The sequence below is a fragment of the Gobius niger genome, assembly GCF_951799975.1.
Source record: "Gobius niger genome assembly, chromosome: 2".
Lineage (NCBI taxonomy): Eukaryota > Metazoa > Chordata > Actinopteri > Gobiiformes > Gobiidae > Gobius > Gobius niger.
Window position 1 is genome coordinate 35774234 of NC_136853.1, and position 20541 is coordinate 35794774.

Here is a 20541-nt window from a genome sequence, read left to right on the forward strand (position 1 = left end):
CATGACGCAAAAACTGTCTCACAGTTCATTGTCTTCTCGGTCAGCACATATAAACTAATGTATAGTTATTTCCTCATAAAGGCGTCCAGAAGTGGTGACAATATTCAAAAACATGAACATGTCACTGTCAAACACTTTCGTTTTGTAGATTTCTTTGGCATTACCCAAATCTTAAAGCCTCTTGAAAAAAAGCAAAAAATATGAGACGAAAATGTGACAAAAAAAGGAATTAAAATGTGAAAGGTGGGATGAAAACGCAACAAAAACATTATGAAAACGTAGCAATAAAGTGAAAAAAAAATGTAACAAAAGAGCGACAAAAACTAGCCTGGCTAACACCAGACTAAAATCACAAGTGATATTTAGTCTGGGGACCACCAATTCATTTTCTCGTAGGAGAGGTGTGGTTTACGATCGTCCATACTCGTTTATTGGGCGATACGAAAAAAGAAAAAAAAAAGTCTCATGCGTCTGCACGTAGCCACAGCCAATCGTATCATCGTATGAGATGACGTATGACGTGCCCGCTGTAAACTTTTGAGCTAAATTATTTAGAACAAGGTCTAAAGCTTGATCAAAAAATACCATCGTGTCTGCTGTCGTCATGTTGGACCCGTAAATAAACTTTTTTTGTATTATCCGTAAATAAACTACAAGCTTCCATATATCAAATAACGCGTCATCGTCTTGCCGTCCCTCCTCCTGGTTCCCAAATCCACCGGAGATTTCGGCCATGGTCCCCAGGCTGTTGTGCAGTTCGAAATAATTCGAGCGCACACAGCAGCATGGTGTTAGCCAGGTTAGACAAAAACATGACAAAGAGACAAAAAAAGCAAGGAAAAGGTGAAGGGTGGGATGAAAACGCAGCAAAAGAGTGATGAAAATTTGACAAAAAAGTAATTTAAAAAAAGTAACAACGTGAGGAACAAGATCCTTTTTAGGTCAATTTTAAAGCTTTCAAATGAGGTGTTACACTGACCTATAACCTTTTAGATTTGGGTAAAGCCGAACTGGAGAAAATGCACTGGGTTATGGTGGGGGTTAAGAGGTTAAAGCTTGTGTCAGTTTTATTTATTTTATGAAGATGTTGGACATTAGCTATCACGCTGCACTATTATAATTTTTTAATTCTTTCTAGATGAGAGAGTTGGCACTGGCTTTCTGTTACCAGCTTCAGTCGAAATACCTGGACCTGACGTCTGGGGAGCAGGTAACGTAAAAATGTATTCACAAGGTTTTAAGCTAAAGGGCTGCCTTTGTGTTTTCCGTTTACAAACACATTTTGAGAAGTCTAATTGATACTGTTTTGTAATATACTTAAACACAAAGCTTCTGGTTTGTTCTAATGAGCCATTTTCTTCTCTACTCTGTCTTCAGGTCATCAAGAACTTACTTTTTGTCGGCAAAATAATCTACCTCATTTCTCCTGAGTCGGATACAAGCACCGAGGAGAAAGATCAACCAGAGGAGCAGACACAGGACGGGGATGGAGCAGAGGAAGAGGAGACGGAGGAAGCAGAGGACAAAGATGACCGGCCGCCTTCACTGCTGTGGCTCATAAACAAACTGTCTCTAATGGCCAAAAGAGAAGCAGCATATTCACCTAAAGTGCCTCTCAAGGTAATGTTTAAGTTCACAGCAACAGGTACGGTGGTTTTATGTTTGACTTGTGCTGTTAAAGTTTCTAATTTTTCCTACAGAGAACTTGTGTATTTAAATTCCTTGGAGCGATTGGTATGGATCTGGGCAAAGAGCGTCTGGGTCCTTATCTCAGGACTATCATCACCCCCCTGTACAGAGAGCTGGACAGCACATATGCAGACCAAGGTACGATCATCAGAGAACACCTTACACTGTGAAAATATTAAACACCTTAAGTTTGGGGTAGGGATGTACCGATCCGATACTCAGTATCAGTATCGGTAGCCGATCCGGGCATTTTGAGAGTATCGGATTGGATCAGATTTGATGCATCGGATCCGTCCAGTCAAGCCGGTCATGAATCTGCGGTCATGGATCTGCATGGGCTGCGCAGCGGTAAACCTGCAGACTGGAGCCACTGCAGATCCATGACTGCAGATTCACAGCCTTCATGCTATCGCTAAGCTAGGATACTGATTTTATTTGATTTATTTGATTTGATTCATGTGTCTTGCACATAAGTACAAGACACATTTCAAAACAGAATTCAGATTTCTGCCAAAATAAAATCACAGAAACTGTACGATCAATCATAACAGAACTACATCCATATCACACAGGAGGAAACAAATTAATTTGTGTACTATCATTAACCTGCCGCTAACGCCTGCTTCTGAAGCACTTTCTAATTTAAAATTCAAAGCTAAAGCCAAAACCTCTTACATATTTATAATTTAAAAAAAAGGTAAAACTACTCTAATATCCATAGGCTATAATATATAATGATGTATATATATATATGTATATAATATACATATATTATATAAAAAATATGATAATACAAAAAGACTGTATCGGATCGGTATCGGCCAGATGAAGTGTCAAAATATCGGATTGGGTAAAATCATATGAATGATAAATGATCAAATTCATGTTATCTTTATATAATATTCAAGAATAATGTTTCCTATCGAAGGGACACATCATTCTACAACAGGGTGGGGAACCTCAGGCCTCAGGGCCGTATATGGCCCTCGAGCCATTTGACCAGGCCCCCCAAGGCATTTTTCATATTTAATGTATTATAGATATATATTATGCGCAACAGACTTGATAGAAGTGCTTTATCCTGGCGACTGTTATGAAAAGGAAGGCTGTTCTTGAATGTGGCGAATTCCTGGAAAAATTTGCAAATGCTGGCAGCGATGAAGAAGGCAGATCTCGAGTGCCATCACAACTCGAAACAAAACTAACCTCTTAATCCCAACCCTGAACCGTGCACATTTTCTCCAGTTCGACTTTAACCAAATCTAAAGGTTTCTTGGAAAAAGTGTCAAAATAGTGACAAAAACGAGATGAAAACAAGGGTGAAAAAGTGACAAAAATTAGACAAAAAATTGATGGGTTCCCCTGTTCTCCAAGCTGAAACCCACATGCACCCCCATAATATTGACCCTCTCTGTTCAGACCCCACCCTGAAGAACTTGGCTCAGGAGCTGATCGAACTGCTGAAGAAGCAAGTGGGACTGGAGCACTTCTCTTTGGCCTTTTCTGCCGTTCAGAGGGAGTTCTCCCAGAGACGAGCTGCACGCAAGAGGCACAGGGCACTGCAGGTACTGACCGTGTAATAACCATGTAATAAGGAGCCATGTGACTGATGAGGATTTTGTTTTACATAAAGTACAGTAAAGTTAGTATTGTATCGGGTTGTATGTGGTTGTGTAGTAGCCTGATTTAGTCTAGAATATATTATATTTTTTTCAATTCTTGCTTTTTTTAATATATTCAACCTGTTTAATGCCAAAGTATGTGGCTGACATTTATGTTTGTCTTTAGGCGGTGGCAAACCCAGACATTGCTGCAAAAAAGAAGCTGAAAAAGCACAAGAACAAAATTGAAGCCAAAAAAAGGAAGATCGAGTTTCTCCGGCCTGGATATAAGGCCAAGAAACACAGGAGTCATGCACTCAAGGACCTGGCCATGATTAAGTGATGGACAAGGACTTTAAGATCCACATCAGACTTTCTGGAACTCTTACAATATGCATGGATTATCTTTTGGATTATCTAAATTGTACAGTGTCAAAAGATTATTGTATTTTATCCCTTCAGTTTTTCAAAATGGCCTTTGCAAACCTGGATGTGGGTTTGCACTAAGGTGTGTGCCTTAACTGCTGAAGTCATTTTAAATCTTTAATGACTTAATCAGTAGTAATGCTATAGCAGTGATAGTAGTATGATTCCACATTGAGATACTCTAATAAGGCATAAACTGTTTTGTGACTCCAAGTACGAGTTGGTTGTGTTTACCTGTGTAAAAATGTCAGAACATTATGCTTAATTGTTTAATATAGATGCCGTCTGCTAATGTTTGGTTCTGAGTTTTTAAGTGACTCCTGAGTTTTGTACTTTTTTAGATACTGTAAAGATAATTGGAGGTAGTCAAACAGGTCATTGGCATTGTGGTAGGAGCGGAAAGTCAAGTGGGAAGGGAATGCTACTGTAGTGCTTTCAAAAGCTTGAAAATCAATGCCATTCCCATTATAATTGTTGGCGATACAGCTTGAATTCAGTGTACTTCATTGTGAGTTCAAGATTAAAGATCCTTCAAGTGAAGTGTATAGAAATGCTTGCTTTGCATATTAAAAAAATATTTTTCAAAATGTAACAAAGAAATACAGAATCATAATCAAGGCACTTTTAAGCAAGTGCTTTACTGTCATTGTACAACGAAATAGTGTTCAGGTGTTAGTCCTGAGCTGCTGCGACTGAGCCGCACGGCCAACCTAGGCCAACCTGACCTGCATGTTTATGGAGCTCTGGTAAACTATCACCTGGACGAAACCTGGCTGCCTTCAGTCTCCTCTAAAACGATGCACCGCTTCCTGGGTTTGTCCCTGTTTCAGAGCGTGGTGTCCTGCACTGCTGAGCTCCTCCACCTCAACAATGGTAAACTACTATTAAAAGTGCCTAGATTGTGGTTCTGTATTTCTTTTGCAGTTTAAAACTTAAAGGCCACAAAAGTGTTAAAATCACATTTTACTGAGAACACTTTTTACTGTACAAGCAGATATAAATATGCAAACCATAAAACTTTGAGCATACAATTAATGTTGAATGACAACAATATGCCAAAGCAGCACTTGGAGAAAAGTCCAAAAAACACTCAAGAAAATATAATCAAAAGGAAAGGAAACATAGCATTGCATTTACTGCATTATAGTGTAAAAAACACAGGCTACAGTAACAGTTGTCTGTGGGCTTAGGGGCAGATATCATTTGAGGGGCTTTAAGCATCCTGCTAATACACATAAAAGGCAATGACAAGTAATGTCATTGCTCCGACTGATAAAATTGTGGGTCCAATAACAATACTTCAGGGGTTGGAAATGCCTACAGCCAATACAGCACAGATCAGCTTTTGAAGGTAGCAGTTCAAACATTCATGCAAACATCCCAATAAATACAAGTTGTACAGATTTTCATGTACTCACTCTGCCAGGAAAATTACTTGGTCCATTCAATTGTGGAGATTCTAAACTTTCTAATGGGGAATAACATGTCTAGGTTGATAAACAATATAGAGCCCACATCAGCTGATAAATCAGTCAGGCCAGAGCAATTAAATCAAATACTGTATTGCATTAAGCATTTTGAATGTAGTGCATGCATATGCCACACCTCAACAAGAATCGGCATGTTTGATTAGTTTTAAAAAGGCAGGATTTGATTAAACTGAAATGCTTACAAATAGTTCAAAAAAGCTCTATCAAATATATTGATCAAAACCTATTTATCAGAAGTAAAGGGTTTACTGTAGTGTGCGCCATCCCAGTCCAGACATTTCTGCAGATTCGGTTGTTTAAGTTCCCAGTTCAAAAAGGCCATCGGCTTTATGCAAGGCTGACCAAGGCTTTGATGGATTCGAAGTTGAAGAAAACAAATGCCAGGAGTGCAATCATGGGTCCAATAAAGCAAAGAGTGGGAATAGAGAAAGGTGGCCAGTCAGAAGGGGCATATATTAGATCAGAGGTCGTATGTACAAAAAAGAAGGAAGGCCTTCACTGTCGACTCTTCAGAGCGTCCACCAACCTGAGGACAAAGAAAGTAAGAGGTCAACACACATACAGATGTGGGTTTCCTGGTTATAAAGATTAATGAATAGGGTCGAATAGCGGAATTAATATTCAATTTGATTTTAATTAAAACAAATTTACTGGTTCAATTGTGCAGAAACAAAACATTTGTATTTTTCTATTAAAATGTATGACTTTAATCTCTTTGTTTTGTTTTTTCTTTCTTACCCAAGAGTCTGTTAAGCATTTTTCAATAGGAAGCAGTTACATTGTGTGGGGGTAATTTAAGATGTCCTTCATATAAAAATGAAACGACGTCTCACCACTCCATGGCCTCGTCCAGTCCTGTTCCTTTAGTGGCTGAAGTCTTGAAGATTTGCCATTTTCTGTCTTTGAGCGCAGGAAGTCCCAGTGCCTTCGCTACTTCTGCGGGGGTGAGAGCCTGGTCCATGTCCTGTTTGTTTGCAAACACCACCAAGATGGCTTTCCGCAGCTCCTCTTCCTGCATTTAACATTACATGATTTCATCAGTAGATTAAACACATGCTCTTCTACACTGCTACTCAGTATCTCGCATTTTGACAGAGATACTCTTACTGGGAAGTCTTGCTCAAGGACACAACTACACAATTGGATATAATGCGAACAATGTACCACTTGATCCACTGCAAAAACTGAGGTTTATTTACCCGTCTAACTGGGTTAAAAACACATTGAAATCATTTTCCTCAAGTAGATGAAAAGTGGAGACCCAATGAAATACACAAGTAAAAGTAAAAAAGGTACTTTGTGAAAATATTACTCAGAGTATTAAGTGACAGAAAAAACTAAAAAAAGAGTTACTTCCAATCAAACTGCCACAAACTGAAGTGTAATATTTTTTAACAGAGAAACCCAGGTGCCCAAATACGGTTCACTTATTTACAGAACTGTCTTGTGTTTATTTATATGTAGAATGTAGTGAGTGAGTGAGTGGTTGGTGGTGGTGGGAGGGGCTGATGGCACAGATTGAGAACCTCGCTTACATCAGCTTACCTCAGGGCAGCTGTGGCTACAATAGTAGCTTAACACCACCGGGTATGGAGTGACTGAACAATGCAATGTGGAGGATCTTTGGTGTCCAGAAAAGCCCGATATAAAACCAATGCATTATTATTATTGATGATGTTATTTTAATATTTATCATGGATGATAATATAGTGGCTGTTGCTTTGTTTCAATGGTGGAAACATTAAATAAATATTCATATTGTTCACCAACCTCCAACATGGCGACCAACTCAGACTTTGAAATCCCCATTCTGTCACGGTCGCTGCTGTCCACGACATAAATGACTGCGTCTGTATTTGAGTAGTAGCACCGCCAGTATGGTCTGTGTAAGAAAGGAGGAGTGATGAGGGAACAGACTAAAAGTACTTGTCATTTACCCTGTGTACTCCTAGTGTATTTCTTACCGAATACTTGTCTGGCCTCCAAGATCCCACACTTGAAACTTTAAGTTCTTGTATGTAACAGTCTCTACATTAAAACCAATTGCTGCAAAAGAAGAAAACGGTTAAAAACTTAAGTATACAATAATTAACACTTTGTGTCACAATATAGTAAAAAGTAAAAAAAAAAAAGCTTTAATCCACTTTCCTAAAAGTAACAATTGTGTTTTTTAACATCCCAGTTAATAAGAATGATTACATGAAGAAAAAAAAGAAAAACAAGACAAAACCCTATTTTCTTTTTGGAGCTAAAGGGGCAAATTACGCAAGTACCTAATCAATGGTATAGCTGTTAACAATACATTTGTTCAGCGCAGCACAATAATAATGTGATTATCAAATATGCCGATGATAAAACCATCATTGGGCTGATCAGTTCAAACGATGAATCTCATTATCGTGAGGAGGTGGAGAACGTTGTTCAATGGTGTAAAGAAAACCACTTGCTTTTGAACACTTTGATTGATTTTTGTTACAATAGGAATCAGTTGCCGATTACTATCCATGATTCTGATGTGCAGATCATTGAGAAATGTAAACTCCTGGGTGTGACTTTTTCTCATGACTTGAATTGGAGCTCTAATACTACTAACATTGCTCAGAAAGCGAGACAGCGCCTCTTCTTTTTACATTGGCTTTGAGAGTTTACTGAAAATACGAAGATTATTTTGAACTTTGACTATTGTGTAATTGAGAGTGTCCTAACCAGTTGTATTACTGTGTGGTTTGGTAATCTCACTCTGAAAGAGAGTGAACAAAGTGGTTCGCTCAGCCAGCAGGACCATTGGCTGCACTCACTCGCTCCTGGAGGCCACACATAAAGCTCGACTCATAAATCCAGCTTTTCTACTTCTTGCTAGTGATGCTTCAGGCCACCCTGCAAAGGCCTTTTTGAGATGCTTCCCTCGGGGAAAAGGTATCGCTCTGTCAAACGTTCTACTGATCGTCCTCTTAATAGTTTCTGTCCTCAAGCTGTGATCACTTTAAACAAGGCACTTTAACCTGTTTATATGGACTTTTATTGTACAGCATTTTACCCTTAAGCTTTTTATGTGGCATTGTTTGTTTGTTTGTATATTGTGTCCTTTTATGTGTCGCACTTTGAGCTCCTTTGCACAGTTTTTCCCAATGTGGTTTTACTGCATTTAGCTAATTAAATGAATCTGAAAGCAGGTCATGAAGAATTAAGAACATACTGGGAATGGTTGTGACAACTTCTCCGACTTGCAGACGGTACAGAATTGTTGTCTTCCCAGCTCCATCCAAACCAAGAATTAAAATCCTCATCTCCCTGGTTCCAAAGAGGCCGGAGAAAAGATTGGAGAAGAAACCACCTGGAAGGACAAAAACATTAAGGATTGTGAAAAGGATAATTTAAAACTCCATTCTTAATTTACATTTCCTGAGACAAAAATAAGGCATGGATATAAACATTAAAGGCCAGGAAATGACTAGTTTTAAAGAATACACGTGGAATGTGGGGCAGGTTTTGAAACATGAGAGGTTTTAAAGACGCTAAATGAAAATGTTCAACACACAATATGTCTATGGTGTATTTCGTTCATTCTCAACACATGCTCTTATCTTAGACCCGACACACTCAATAATATTTTTTAAAACAAGCATGAATTTGAGAAAACAACTCTATTTTTTTCATCACTTTGGTTGTTTCCTTGCCAAACTTCTAAATACCAGCACAAGCGTGATTTTAGCTGATAGCATTATGAGCTTGATAGTCGCTCGTTGCAATGTTGTTGTGTGGCGTTGAAGATAACAAGAAAACATGACAAACTAATCTTTCAAATACAGCTATTTTGAGTCTGAACGCAAGGTAAAGCAGTTTTTAGCGCATGCAATGGAAATCTCACCCATTTTGACAAAGATTACAAATTCAGCTGGGCAGGAAATATCAGCAGGCTTTTTCTTCTTCCGTGTGGTCGACGACGTGTCACTAAACGTCACCGCCACCGGCCTAGCTGTGGTGAAGCTTCGCACATTCAACACATCATCCTGCGATATACACTTAAAAACAAGAGTTGGATTATTCCTTATGTTCTTATAATTGCTATCAAGGCTTTCCTGTCAACTGGGATGGGTTAAATCATATATTATTAATTAATCAGTTGTATCGAATCTGCTGTTTCAAAACGATATTCCGTTTACAAAGTGCTCCTTGAGTTGCGTTCAAAAGCACAAATGAGACGAGCGTTTCCAAGCGTTGCATGCGGTGATTCGCTCAAGGAGAGGTGACAAATAGAGGGCACGTTGTTGCGAACATAACTCGAGGAGCTGGTATAGCAGCGGCATCAAGGAGTTGCCTTCTCTAAAACAGCAGACAATTTATGACCACTGCAAATAAAGAGGTAGATTTTATAGGTAAAACTGAAAACCTCAAGACGTTTGGTTGTTCCAGCAAATTATGTAGGTGTAGCCGGTTAATGCTCAGTAATGCTGTGTTTCATTTGAGTTGTAATAATCTGCGGATGGACGCTGGCTGGCGGCTGAGACGTCAATCCAGTCCGCGGTGAGACAGACGAGGTGGGACCGGGATGATGGAGCGGTCGGACAGGGCCCCTCTGCTGGACTGGGAGGAGGCTCCATCGGCGGAGAAGCCCGGAGGAGACGCTGTAGAGGACTGCCTGTCGAGCCCCTCCAACAGCCGCCCCGTCGCGCCTGGGCTTGGGTGGAGCGGCGGGCACGGGGGTCCCAGTAACCCACCGGGCACTGACCAAGCCCTTCGCCCGGACGAGGAGGGCTTTCTGTCGGACTCCGCCGCCGGGGAGGTGGCCTTGGAGGACAGCATGGTGAAATGGGAGGAACATGACCAGATTGTGTCCGTCTTTGTTGTGACATTCAATACCAGAACAGGTGAGATGATGCGCTAGACTTAAATCAATTAAGATCGTGCACTCGAAATGGTCCAGTATAGGAACAGCAGGCACAGAAAACAAGACCAGCAGTAAAAGCACAGAATGAATGTGGTGTTACTTGCATTTGGCATTAACATAATTTACAACAAGTTTTCTTTCTTTCTCCTTTCAAATTATATTTTTCTTTCTTTCTTTTCCTATTCTTTTTTTTTCTGATAATAAACCACCAATGCACAAAAGGCCTCCTGTTTGGGGGGGATCATAATGTTTTGCTGCACTACAGGTGTGGCCTTTGCTGGCAGTGCTTAATCTTCTGCATTGTCCTCTGCTGTCCAACATGTACAATTAAATGTCTACTGGCATTATTCTGAAGGGATCATTCAGGTCGTTGGCAAAGTGAACTTATCAATGTTTAATTAGGACTTTGTTACATGTCCTGGGGAAATAGAATTGCACTGGGGTTTTCCATCTGATCATCAATATATGGATCAAGAGCACAGGAAGTCAGATTAGGTTTCATGTGCACAATGTTTTAACACAAATACTTGTTAGTGTATAATCAATCATTGAAACGTGAGTAGATCCTCTTTCGGGTCACAAAGATACTCAAATGTTATAGGATTTTTTTTTGTGATTGCCTAATTATTGATTATTCTGGTCCTTTCTGTTGTGAAATTCCCACCATGGAAGCAGAAAATCAGAATCTTTAACCTCTTACCCTCCGCCTTAACCGAGCACATTTTCTCCAGTTTGGCTTGACCCAAATCTAAAAGCATCTAGACTGGAGCTTACAGTCTATAGGCCAGTGTAACGCTTAATTTGAAAGCTAAGGCCTACAAAACTGATCTTGTCGCGCTGTCACTTTTCGTCACATTTTTGCCACTTTTTTGTTGCTCTTTTGTCATTTTTTTGTCACTCTTTGTCACTTTTGTGTTGCGTTTTCATCCTCGTTTTCTCCACCCTCTTGTTGCTATTTTGGCGCTTTTTTTCCAGAAGCTTTTAGCGTTGAGTTAACCTGGAGAAAATGTGCTCTCCTCAGGCGGGAGTTAAAATGTGCCAATAAAACCAACTTCAGTGTGTTCTGTTCAGCCAATCAATAGCCCCATTTCGACAGCACTAGACCGGTTCGGTTCACTTGAGACCGGTTCATCTAGGGAGGGGCAACGCACCGCAAGTTTGTGTTTCAAGTGTCTTTAAGGTAAAGTGGTCTGGGTTGTTATGGGTGTGGCCAAGGACATTCATATTCATGTGACAGGCAACAACCACAGCCTGATATCACTGTGCTTTAGTCCTGCATCAAATCACCTTTGTATATACTACATGTGGTCATTAGGATGGGACAGAGCACCAGAGGAACAGTTATTGAGATAAAAGAAAAATCACAAAAATGCCCCAAACGAGTAAACCTATTCGTTTTAGTTCAACAGTGAATTCTAAAATAAAAGAGAGAGATATGAGGCCTCACTCCTCTCATTTGGGCTCAAATTTTTCAGACTTTGGTTTGCTCACTTCTTATTTTAAACCTATGGTCAGAAACCTCGGGGTTGTCTTTGACAACTCGCTTCGTTTCGACTAACAGATTGACAGTGTGGTCAGGTCAGGTTTTTATCAGCTGCGTGTTTTAACTAAAGTAAAGCCTTTTTTAAACCGCTCAGACCTGGAGCGAATCATCCACGCTTTTATCAGTTCAAGAATTGATTATTGTAATGCCCTTTATTTTGGAGTTTCCCAGTCCTGTCTTAATCGTCTTCAATTGGTGCAAAATGCTGCAGCTCGTTTTTTAACAAATACACCCAGACGTCAGCACATCACCCCAGTCCTTTTTTCGTTGCATTGGCTTCCAGTTTCTTTTAGAGTTGATTTTAAAATCCTTCTTTTTGTTTTTAAAGCCCTCAATGGTCTTGCCCCTTCGTACTTGTCTGAACTTTTAACTGTTCGTGACTCGGGCAGATCCTTGAGGTCGTCAAACCAGCTCTTGCTGGAAGTGCCCAGGACCAAGTACAAGCACTGTGGTGATCGGTCCTTTTCAGCAGCTGGACCCAGACTCTGGAATAAGCTGCCCCCTGATATGCGCACCATCACTGACTTTGGCCTTTTTGAATCCAGGCTCAAGACGCATTTATTCAGACTGGCTTTTAACACTAAGTAGCACGGCAACACTTTTAGTACATTTTATCTGTTTTATTGTTTGGTTGTATGAATGTTTTTAATGGATTTATGTGGTTTTATTGTAAAGCACTTTGGTCGCCTTGAGTGTTGTAAAGGGCTCTATAAATACAAGTTGATTGATTGATTGATATATTGAATAAGAAACGATGTGCAAATCAAACTTGAAAACTTGAGCAGTAGATTATAGACATAAATATGAGGGAAAATATATAATTTCATTGAATGATTTCACATCAAAATCAGGCACAGGCTATGAGTAGAGAGGGAAAAAATGCCTATATTTTGGGTGAACCAGTCATTATAGAGCCTTGTGAAGAGAAAGAAAATTTGAATATGACTATTGGCCTGACCAATCAGAGTGGTGACAAGCCCCTCTCCCCTTTCCCCCCCAAACCGGTCTAGTTTGCAAACCGCTCCAGACCCCATGGCTGAAGAGGTCCGGGGCTGGAGCGGAGCAGTTCACTTTTGGCTGTGGAAACACCGTCAAACCGCTTCAGTCCGTTCCAGTCTGGTCCAGTCGAAATGGGGCTAATATCTTTCAGCCCAGACTTCGTCCCTGTTAGAATCACATGTCCCTACTCCCTAAAAGGTGTACAACTTTAAAAGGAGCTACTGCAAGATACAGCTTTCATTGACAATTTGTACTTTCAGAGCAAATGCAAACCGGAGCTTAGTTTTTCTTGCATGACCATAATTGATTGGCGGATACTTGCCTGCCATATCTTCCCCGGTGGCTCGCACTTCAAAATGTCCAGTGACACGTTTCTATGTAGCATCACCGCCCGCCTCACTAAATACATTCTTGCACCCAACTTCTGCGTCTGCCTGTGAGTCACTCGTTATCCTGCTCCTGTGTTTGCTCAGCTGCCATTTGGACGTCAGCTGAAACACAAAGAACTGCCAAGAAAACATTTGAGCTTCGTCACATCCTAATCAGTGACATGACAAGGCCTTAATTATGGGCCTTTATCGTTTATCTAACTCTGGGATGTCGGTTATTGATGGTGTCGTTCTTCCCTTTCTTGTGGCAGGGAACATGCTGGAGTGGTGTCTGCCCAAAGACATGGACTTGGAGGGGGTGGAGTTCAAGGCGATCGCCAGTGGATCTCACCGGGTCTCCACCGATTTTATGTAAGCATTTGTGTCCACTTTTTTAAAAACATTCGTCAGGTCAAAGCCTTTGCCTTGAGCACCAGCGGCACAGACGCTAAAGTGGTTTGTCTTGTGACCGGAGGGTATAGGCAGTTCCAGACACTTCACCCAGCTTACCTTCATTGTCTGACACTGGTGTATGAATGAGAGTGTGAATGGGTGAGTGGTTCCCAGATATAAAGCTTTCTGAATGCCTAGTGTAGGTAGTAAAGCGCTATACAAATGTGACCATTGACGTTACATAATATTCAAACAAAAGGATTACATTGTGAGCACTGACACATTGTAGTTTAGACAAACATGATTCTTGAATTAGTTCTTCAGGTGTTCTCAGTCTGCCGTGCACTTTCTGTACTGTCATAAATAACAAATGAATAATAGGGACTGGGAGGTGGTAATGTCATGCCTGATCTGCGCATTTCAATGTTCAGAAGTAACATTAAATTAAGCCTTCCATTGTTATATAGTCCTGATCAAAAGTTTAAGACCACTTGAAAAAATCTCTTCTTGTATGGTTGGATCCAAGGTTCCAAGCAGTACTTCAATATGTAACAAGAAGAAATGGGAGTGAGACAAAAAACAATTGAGTGAACCTTTTATTGAAAACAACAAATAAACTGAACAAGGCTGTTTTGCTGCTGATTAAAAGTTTAGGCCCACATGACTTTAAAAGAACAAATATGTGCAAGAAATGTGAATTCAGTGTCATTTTATGTCAGGTTTTCACACTGTCATGACGTCCTGATGGTAAAGACAAGAAAAGATTCTGGTTGTGAACATGTTTGGGTTGTTTGCTGCGAAGGTGGGACGCAGTAAAACACTCATTTGTAATGTCTTTAAACATCTTAAGGGTTGTGGAACAAAAAAGTAAAGTGGAAACAAAACAAAAAAGCCGGAGTATCCGATCCTTGTCAGTCAAGACACTGGACGATCCTCGACCCAAACGAAGGCCGTTACTGGAGCCGACTGCAGCCCAATAACCATCAGAGGCATCTGCGATTGAAGGGCTTTGAAGACAAAAAAACATCTTTAAAGGTCTCGTCTCCTTGAGCCACAGAACTGTCTGTTTGGACTTTGCAAGAGAGCACCAAACATGGGACATTGAAAGATGGAAGAAAGTTTTATTCTCTTATGAGAAAATAATGTAACCTTGATGGTCCAGATGGTTTCCAACGTTACCGGCATCTGAAGAAAATCCACCTGAGATGTTTTCTCTGCCCCCAGAGACGGAGCTCCATAATGATTTTTCCTTCAGTGGAACAATGGAGTTTCAGGTAGTACAGGGGCGTCAAGTAGCCACTGGCTCTGTGCAGATGTGCAGATGTGCAGATGTGCAGATGTGCAGATTTGGGTTGGGGATCGTCCAGTGTCTTGACAGGCAGACATTTGGATCCTCTGGCTCATTGCTGGGGACATTTTTTCCACTTGACTTTTTTGTTCCCTCAGAATCTTTTAAGACATTCAAAGCGACTGTTTCACTACGTTCCACCTCAGCAGCGATGGCGAGCTGCGAGAGGCCCTGCTTATGCGCTTATGCAGTGGGGGGGGATTTTTCAAGTGGTCCTTAGATGTAAGTTAGCCATTTTATGCTCACTACTGCCACCTCAGGTCATAGATGTAACTGCAGCTTCTATATTAAGCTCGTGCGGGTTGACACCTTTTTGAGTGCAGGATTTTAGAGGCAGTTGTGGTGAATAGGTCTGAGCTCGTTCTACACATTTTGAGATTGTTGAAACATGTAGGGTGAAGGAAAATACTTAATTTTAACACCGTATAGTTAACCGTATAGTCCCTTTAAACCTTTGTATGGGACTGTATCTGCTTGGATGATTATTACTTTTGGCTCCCTGTGTGCCCATTTCAGCTACTTCCGAAAAGGCAGCTACTTCGGCCTGGCGTGCTTTGCCAACATGGCGGTGGAGAGCACAGTGGAGCGAGGGGCGAGGATGAAGTCTGTGGGCATCCTCTCTCCATCATACACACTCCTGTACAGATACATGAGCTTCCTGGAGCATCAGGTCAGGTAAGAGCGCCCCCTGCTGCTGTGATACAGTGATGCTTTGAGTTTCCATGTACTGTGTCACTGTTTGAGTATATTGACCTCATTACAGCACAGTATTCAACATTATACATTTACAAGGATGTTTTTTGCAGTAAAATCAACAAGTGAGTTCAAACTTTGACCTGGGTTTAAAGGGTTAGAGTCTAAACAAGGACTGAACTACAGACAACGTTACAGTTCTGCTTTTCTCTGCAGTTCCTTTTTTCCCATTTTCTCTCTACTTTCAGTCTCTTTCCTTTCTCCCCTGTGCATTGTCAGATGTGAGCATAAAAGTAACATGACTGGTTTGGACCTCTGTCGTGTTTCCTTCCTGAGGTGGATCTATGTGGGTTAATGCAAGATTTTACTAGTTCTTTTGTTGTGCACTTAAAAACTAGATGTTGCCTTAAGTGGTAACTAAAACTGTGTCATTTTGACGGCTCACTGCGACAGGTGAAATCCATCTGTCACAACTGACCAATAGGAAGAGTGGGTGAGGAAAAGTAGAGCATCACAATACATAACGATCTCTCTACATTGTCCATAACATACTGTGTTTAGATTAGTCAGATTTTAGTTCACGGAGTATGGAGGGAAGCGATTAAGATGTGGAATTCACTGAAATTAGATTTTTATTATACACTGACTCAGGTTATTTTTGATTGTTTTCTTTCCCTGATTCTTGCCCCTGATCTGTCTCTTGTTCCGCCCTCTGTCCTGAGATTGGCCTCTAGCGGGCTGGCTCATCTCTGCTCTACATTCTCCATCTGTGTCCATCATGGCTGCCGTCTGCTCCCATATAAAGGGCTTAGTGTTCATCACGGGGTGATTAAGATATTTAGGAATGCGTGTTTATGTCGTCCAGAGCTCTTCCTTGTATTTCTGTCACATTCTCAAACCTTTGCTAAATGACAAAATATTCATGCTTCATTGTACTACTAGCTGTACTAATAACATGGATATTAGCCATAGTAATACATCGTTCTACTTTTGTGTTGTCAGACTTCAGCTGCAGACGCCAGGCCACTACTCCCCTCTAGAGGCCTTTTATGAAGATAAAAGAGCAGTGCTGCCCCCTGGTGGTGATGGGATTGTAACTGCGTGTCCAGCCAATGCCTGGGGGGCGGTCATTAACCACAGCATGCACCCTGAGATGAAGGTAGAAAATGACTTTCCGCTGCTTGTGTAAATAAATGTGTAGATGTAGTAGTAGTAATACTGATGCTTTGATTAAGACAAAGGCGAACAATGAGGGTGGATTTATGATTACAAAGAAAATCCCACAAATACACTTCTATTCCTGCCCTACAGATAACTCACCCCGCAGGCTGCATGTCCCAGTTCATCCGGTTCTTTGGGGAACAGATCATGGTGCTGTGGAAACTGGCTCTGCTCCGGAGACGCATCCTCATCTTCTCCCCTCCGCCGGTGGGAGTGGTCTGCTACAGAGGTGAAGCAATACACAGTAATATAACATCAGCGAGCAACCACAATTACTGATTGTGTGACACGCCTTTGTTGACTTGAGTCATGTGAACAGTGGCGCAAGTAAGTTTCCCCTTAACCCTTAATATAGTCCTAATTTAGTTCTGCCTGGCTTTGGTTTTGGCCATGTGCACTGATTTCTATTTTTTTTTTAAACATTTTTACACATATTGGGATGGTGCATGTTAATGAACAGACATAATGGAAGCTGAAGACTTGATGCCATCCATAGTAGCTCCATTGGCTGGAGTGGTATAGGCCTTGTTTGTTGTATTGTTATGTTTCTGCATTTTTTATTTACTATATTAAAATGTTTTCTCTTGTGGATCCCTTAACTCCATAACATGTATCTTTTCCTCCCTCTCTTTACAGTTTACTGCTGCTGCTGTCTAGCAAACATCTCCATCCCTGGAATTGGAGTCGCCGTACCCGAGTTTAGGCCTTTTTTCTATGTAAATGTGGCTGATATAAATGCACTGGAAAATGAGCTCTCCTACGTTGCTTGTAAGAAAATTGAATGTTTACTGCAAATAAATGCTGGTTATATAATGGATAACAATGATCTGCATTACCTTTAGGCACTACAGAGAAGATTTTTGAGGAGAAGAAGGATCTGTACGATGTTTATGTGGACAATCAGAATGTAAAGACGTACAGAGAAGGACTGAAGCCATTGCTCCGACTCAGCGCAGCGGACAAGGACAAATATTACAAACTCACTGAACAAAGGTACATTTATGAGTATTCCTAGTATGAATTCATTATGAATTAAATAGCTGTGAAGGGAAACGAGACATAACAATATACTAAATATCTTTTTATTTTGTGGTAGACAATTATTGCTGTACTCTCAAGAGGAGACTGGAGACTGTGTGTCCAGTGAAGAGGATCTCTTTATTCTGTAAGTTAACATGTCTGTTGAAGCCAGTTTTGAGGTATTATAGGCGGGGCTCACGCAGATCAGAGTAATTACATGAACACAGTTTTAACTTTTTTTTTTTTTTGTTAAAGCAGAACAAAGTAACTCATGCCCCTAGAGGCCATAATCGCCACTGCAGGTGTCGTAACATGTTACATTATTTTACTTTTAAGTGGTGCGAGCCCGCAGTTAGCTTTGCCTGTTAGCTTCTTCTTCGTGATTCCATTAGTGTGTATTGGTGACGCCAACCCAGTGCAGGAAAGCTGCAATTGCGGTTTTCTGGCCAGAGCCACCAGGGGGAGATGAAAGACCCCCCAATCATCCCATTAACACTTGTATTACTACGAAAAGGATTTATTATGGCAAACAAGTTACTTAGTTCTTCTTTAAAGCTACACCGCGTAGAATTTCATAATATAATAAATGAAACTGAAATACAACCATTTATTTTATGACAGCAGTGTTAATTTTGACAACATATTTTAATTTAATTTTAGTCGAGATTTAGTCAAAAAAAAACTTTTCAATTTTAGTCTAGTTTTAGTCGACTAAATTTAAGACAAATTTAGTGGACTTTTATAATATTCATTATAATCATATTTAATGTTGTTCCTCTGATTCTTGGAGCTGCTCCCACATAAACAGCCCCAATCACTGTTAATTTGGCAGTGATTGCAAATGATATGAGGCTCTTTCAGACTGTCCACAGAAGTTTAGATGATTTTAGTCTCTTCCTTTCATTTTTATTTAGTCTTATTTTAGTGAATTAATAAAGAGTGGGTTGTGGAGTGTGCTGTGATGGAAATCAAAAGTGCCATGCTGACCACTCATACAGCCGCTGGATCACTACAAGGTAAAATACGCATAAATATGATCTTTTTTCCCACATAAAAAGTTGTATAATGCAGCTTTAAGTGAAAAAAAACACCCACATCCCACCATTTCTTTGACTTAGAAACAAATGCCACGCCTTCTATTATAAAAAGTGACATTCAGCGTCAAGTATGAACTACTGACACAGTGGTGCAGTCATACCATACCAACTATATTTATAAAGCACTTTAAAAACTATAGTATATTAAGAATCTTAAAATGAATTTCTCCCATTAGGTTTTTTTTGGAGCAGAACAACCGTATTTTCCAGACGTTGAGCGAAGTTGCGAACAGCACCGACCCCACGTTGACCCAGGAGACCGTGAGGGCCATGGGACTGGATCCTCACGGAGACCGGCTGTTCCTGCTCCACCTGCTGGAGATCTACGGCTACGACACACTGCTCGTATCCGAACAGCTCTGCTGCAGCTGAGAAATCCTCAAAGTCAAACGAAAAGAAGAGTTTTGGCCACAGGCTGACTTTGGGATGAACCAGGGGCCCAATTCTCCAAATGTTGAAAGTGGGTTGTGGAGTGTGCTGAAAACAAGCTGAGACAAGTTGAATTTGTTGCAATAAGCCTTTTAACAACCAATAATTGCAAATGAGAGTATTTACCTCATTTGAACTAAGCAACAGGCCTTTTCTGTCCATCTTTGTTTGCTGGCTCTTGTTCTCAGATTCTGAACAGTTAAAGGCAAGTTGGATACAAGGTCGACGAACTGTTGTGGGACTATTATGGGCAGAATGAAAGCTGAAAGAAAGGTAGCCATTTTGTAAATACATTTTGTACAGTGTCCGCTTGTGTGTGCGTACGTATGTGTATAATGGATTTTCCTTTAAGTACAAAAAGTGCTGGAAATCACATTCAACTTAAAGCCTCTGTGTTCAAATCAGGTCCCATTAGTTAATAACTCCAATAGTGTAATGTCAACTGTTATATGATTGAACTGCCTTTACAAGCCACGTCTGTAAACACTACATGTACTGCTGCAGAAGAAGTTTAGCAGATTTTACGTTATGAGTGAAGTCTGTGCTGTTGGCTGGGCCGACAGTATCAAAAACAATGTTACTTTAACCTATTTTGAATGTACGGTATGATGTAAAAAAAAAAACAAATGACTATTACTGTTTTATAGTGATGAGTTACATCACATCGTTTTATTGAGACAAAAACAAACTTAAATTATAAACATTTAAGTACACATTCTTTGCTCAAACGTTTACACTGAACATGCTGTATGTATTAAATCTTTTTTATTATCGCTGCTACATGTCGTACAGCATAAGCTTTGCTCGAAGACTGAATTGCTTTAGAGTTTCATAAACGGAGATGTTCTCAGGCGAGTGGACGGGATATACAAATACTATATTACACCGCTTTAAAACAATTGCAAAGTTTATTCATTGTCAGAAAAAGGACTGATATTGCACATTGTCACATTCCTGTTTTGATAAATAATTCTAAATCACCTTTGAGGACGTAGGTAGCTACTTTAAACAGAAAAGGCCGACTACACCCACAAGTCCTCACTCAACACTACACGATGTGCTGTTCCCTCACCATGCGGTTCCTCTACATGTTTGAGAAATGTATTTTATTTTAAAAAAAAAGTGTCATTTCTCTGTAAATAATTCTGATGTACATATTTTTGCTCTGTGACATGTGATGAAAAAGCTGAATGTGTTTTATAATGGTCCCTGTCAGAGGTGGATGTATGGAGCTACTTCACTAAAGAGAAGTAATCCAATTTCCATTCAATAAAACGCTCAAATTTGTTGATCAATATTCAATACATGGTCATTTTTACTTGTCGGGTGGATTGCA

At 40.3% G+C, this 20541-nt stretch overlaps 3 protein-coding genes across 3 annotated transcripts in view; 2 read left to right on the plus strand and 1 right to left on the minus strand.

The window, feature by feature from the left end:
• Positions 1–3840, plus strand: part of utp20 (UTP20 small subunit processome component) — a 29934-nt gene extending 26094 nt beyond the window's left edge. Inside the window, exons 57-61 of the mRNA XM_079551939.1 lie at positions 1139–1210; positions 1378–1620; positions 1701–1827; positions 3109–3254; positions 3478–3840. Coding sequence (XP_079408065.1) covers positions 1139–1210; positions 1378–1620; positions 1701–1827; positions 3109–3254; positions 3478–3633 — 744 coding nt within the window. The 3' untranslated portion in view covers positions 3634–3840. The remainder of the gene's footprint in view (positions 1–1138; positions 1211–1377; positions 1621–1700; positions 1828–3108; positions 3255–3477) is intronic.
• A 1379-nt stretch (positions 3841–5219) lies between these two features.
• On the minus strand, positions 5220–9154 carry arl1 (ADP-ribosylation factor-like 1). The gene is made up of 6 exons (XM_079551573.1): positions 9075–9154; positions 8403–8540; positions 7171–7252; positions 6977–7088; positions 6040–6218; positions 5220–5732 (listed from the first exon to the last, which is right to left on the minus strand). Exons 1-6 carry the CDS (start codon positions 9076–9078, stop codon positions 5702–5704), a joined length of 546 nt encoding a protein of 181 aa, XP_079407699.1. The 5' UTR covers positions 9079–9154; the 3' UTR covers positions 5220–5701.
• Positions 9155–9481: 327 nt separating this feature from the next.
• Positions 9482–19209, plus strand: LOC306959559 (DENN domain-containing protein 11-like). Its single transcript, XM_079551705.1, has 10 exons — positions 9482–9582; positions 9674–10074; positions 13277–13376; positions 15262–15420; positions 16441–16597; positions 16750–16888; positions 17296–17427; positions 17502–17652; positions 17756–17824; positions 18953–19209. The coding sequence occupies exons 2-10, from the start codon at positions 9756–9758 to the stop codon at positions 19146–19148; spliced, it is 1422 nt and encodes a 473-aa protein (XP_079407831.1). The 5' UTR covers positions 9482–9582; positions 9674–9755; the 3' UTR covers positions 19149–19209.
• Positions 19210–20541: the final 1332 nt, after the last annotated feature.